This window comes from Acyrthosiphon pisum, chromosome X (genome assembly GCF_005508785.2).
Source record: "Acyrthosiphon pisum isolate AL4f chromosome X, pea_aphid_22Mar2018_4r6ur, whole genome shotgun sequence".
NCBI lineage: Eukaryota > Metazoa > Arthropoda > Insecta > Hemiptera > Aphididae > Acyrthosiphon > Acyrthosiphon pisum.
Window position 1 is genome coordinate 72,513,216 of NC_042493.1, and position 3,741 is coordinate 72,516,956.

Sequence of the window (3,741 nt, forward strand, 5' to 3'; positions counted from 1 at the left end):
TTCCACGTAAGTAATTAATTCTGTTACCAAAAAATCTAAAATATACATTAAACAGTTATTTTATAGTCATTTTAAGTTCAAATTTGGACGAAATTACGTATTAAAAAACCTGGAATAACTATTTTAGTTATTTTGTTGTGATTGTATAATATTATTCGTGGGTACTTGAAACTTCTAAAGTATACTATTATATATCTATGATTTTACCACGGTTTTTTGTTGATGTATAACGCGTTATAACTTATAAGTACCTAATAGATATTATGATATGATTAATTTGGAATTTATTATAGGTACCTATTATAGGTCATTTTTTTTTTAATACCATAGATAAGTATATATATGTCTAATACATAGACTGATATACCGTCTCCGCTCAGAATCGTTTTTCTTATACAGTGATATTATATCATTGAATTCAAATTTAATACTGTCCATTACACAGTGACCCACTTCTAACCTACTGTACAGCAGAGCGACATCCACTTACCCACCTTTTTTTTTTTTAAAGTATTAAATTCAGCTTTAGGTTTATCCTGTATTATAAATATACCAGGTATACTAAAGTAAATGTTTTAGAAGCAAATATAATAATATAGCCATATAGGTATTATCATTTAGAGTATAAACTGTATACCTACCTACATTAGATACCTATGGAACTTAATAATATTACTCTCATTTATTCCTGATAAATGTTAATGTACATCAACATATAATCTCAAAACGTACATGCAGAAAATTTAGACCCCTCAAAAATAATATAAGTAAAATAAATTACGTAATATGATGTAATATGTCTTCTAACTTTTCTGTTTGTACGTTTTGAGAGGGCTTTGCACACTCAAGCCCTCCCTCCCTCAAATTTCCACCTATGATTTAGACGATAAAACAATAACAATGTTTTTAAGCTTGAATAACATTTAATCACCTATATATTATGAAATGTATTGTACCTATTTATTATGAATAAAGACTTATGTTCCATTTTAAACAAACTAGAATTAATGCATACATTTTATGAACAATTATAAATAAATTATAGAATACAAGTGCCGATAAATACAATATATACTATATAGGTACAGCGTGTCTTGGTGATCTTATTTTATATTATACAAATAACCATTAGTATAACCCATAGAAAAGTATGTATTATCCACTTTAGTATTACCACTATTACCATATAAAAGTTACCTATATAATTTGATTTAAAGTTTAATTATATTAACATCTTGATTAAAACCTACCTACTTACTAACCTTCCTACTTATTACATAATTTAGATGTTGACTGACAAGTAAATTGTAGTATTGTTTTATAATAATGTTATTTAACAAAATATTTTCATTTCAGATGGTTATATATACTATGACTTATTTAACCAAATATTGGGTTCAAATATGGTACGGCTAATATCACCAGTCATACCAGTAACTGACGAGCCACAACTTTGCTTTTCATTTTGGTATGCTGCTTTTGGTGCTGGTGAGTCAGCATTGTTGCAAATTATGAGACAAGACAATAGTTCAGGAGAAACACCAGCAGAAAAAGTAAGACGCCATATTTTATTATTTGATCATATAAAATGGGACGAGTTGTTTTTATATTATTTTTTTATAGATTTGGAGTCTAGAAGCAAAGAATATGGACACCACAAGACCGGCATGGATGCCTGCACAAGTAACAGTTGAATCTAATAAACCTTTTCATATAATTATGGAAGGACAAGCAACAAACGGAGGATTTGCTGTGGATGATATAATATTCACTCCAGGATCTTGTCCAAGTAAAATATAAATACCTACCTATAGTTTAAATTTATTAGCCTTATGGTTTATATTAAATATTTTGAACAGAAACAGTTTTCTTTAAAAAAATCATTAAATACTAATGAAGGACATCAAAATTTCAGTGGAAAAATTAATTTAAGCTAAAGAAGTTGTTGCATTTATATATATATATACCTAGGTTATAATTGCATGAGTTATAAAATCATTTACTCATGTCTTCTTCTTCTTCTTGGGTTAATCGGCCGCTAGGACCATCCCGTCTCACAACCAATTCTCCAGCCAACTCTATCCATTGCCAGATTCTTCCAATTTGCTCATATAAACCATAATATTCATAACAAAAATATTTTAACAAATATATAAATACACATAGGTAGGAATATTAGTAAATTTAATATATACAGGTACATACTAGGTGTTTGTAACTATTCCACCTAAAGTTACCATTATTTATCTGACATTAATAAAAATGTACCTACTTACATTGCTACATAGCTTGTAATAGTACCAATTGTATTATCTAGGTAAAGTTTTATCTAGGTACATATTTCAACATATTTTAGATTCTGAGGGGAACGATGAATGTATTGATTTTACAATGTGTTTTTTTTTTTATTTTTTTTATTTTTTTGTCATCAACTTTTAGGACAGTAAAAGTGCTTGGATTTTCTTCAACAGTACCTTTTCTGATAGGAAAGTGAATCTAGTTGGTACTTTGGGGGGTCAAAAGTAAAATTTTTCCAATAGTTTTCAAAAGCGCCGTGAAAAACAAAAGAAAAATTAAGGAAAAACGGGAATTTTTACGCAAAATCTGTTTTTGAGAAAATTGATTTTGGTTTTTGGTGTAACTTTAAAACGAATGACTGTAGATACATGAAATTTTCACTGGTTGTTTATATTTCCATTTTCTATACATGATACAATTTTCAAAATATTTTGATTTGTTTTGAGCTGTTTACGGACAATTTCAGTTTCCAATTTAATTAGTTTTTTTTTCTATGAATGTCAATAAAACTTTATTTGGTGAGTAAAAATACTTGAAAATTTAATACAAGGCTCCTACTATATTTTTACAATGAGATTTGAAAAATATTAAAAATCCTTAGTCACAGTTTTTTTTTATTAGCATTTAAAGTTCAAAAATTGACAAAATATGTAAAAATCACGAAAATTAGCAAATTATTTTGAGATAATAATTCATAAAAAATTTTCTTTTTAGAACTAAGATTTTAAAATGTAATACAAGTTTCCTTATAGGATAATCTGCCTTTATCAAAAAAAAAAATGTCTATAAGAAACTCAAATTAAATTTTTATGAGCGTTTGAAATTCATATTTTTACAACATTTGATATTCACTCGATTTCTTACGTAACGATTTTCTTATTTTGTTGTAATTAAAAAACGAGTGACTGTAGAAACTTGAAAATTTCACTGAATGTTTATATTAGCATTTTCTATATACGATAAAATTTTGAAAATGATTTGACTCTTTTTGGGATGTTTATGGACATTGTAAGTTTTAAATTTTTTTAGTTTTTTTTTCTATAAATATCAATTAAGTTTTATCTATTGGGCCAAAAAGTGTAAAAAATTAATACAAAGCTCCTGATACATTGTTACAATAGCAGTTGAAAAATATTAAAAATACATAGGCACAATTTTTTTTTACAAGCATTTGAAGTTAAAATGTTGACAAAATTTATCAAATTTAAAATTGAATAATTATTTTGTAGTTAAAAATTTATAAAATGTTCAACTTTTATATCTAAGGATTGAAAATTTAAAACAAGATTCCACGTAAATATTTAATTCTGTTATTAAAAATTCTAAGAAATACATAAGCACAGTTTATTTTTGTAGTAATTTTAATTTCAAATTTGGACGAAATTACATATTAAAAAACCGGGAATAACTATTTTAGCTATTTTGTTTAGAGTGTATAATATT

At 26.1% G+C, this 3,741-nt stretch overlaps 1 protein-coding gene across 1 annotated transcript in view; it reads left to right on the top strand.

Annotated features, from left to right (window-relative positions):
• LOC100165198 (MAM and LDL-receptor class A domain-containing protein 1) overlaps positions 1–1,817 on the top strand; it is a 23,913-nt gene extending 22,096 nt beyond the window's left edge. The window contains exons 16-17 of the mRNA XM_001944566.5: positions 1,357–1,553; positions 1,624–1,817. Of these exons, the coding sequence (XP_001944601.2) occupies positions 1,357–1,553; positions 1,624–1,800 (374 nt within the window). The 3' untranslated portion in view covers positions 1,801–1,817. The remainder of the gene's footprint in view (positions 1–1,356; positions 1,554–1,623) is intronic.
• Positions 1,818–3,741: the final 1,924 nt, after the last annotated feature.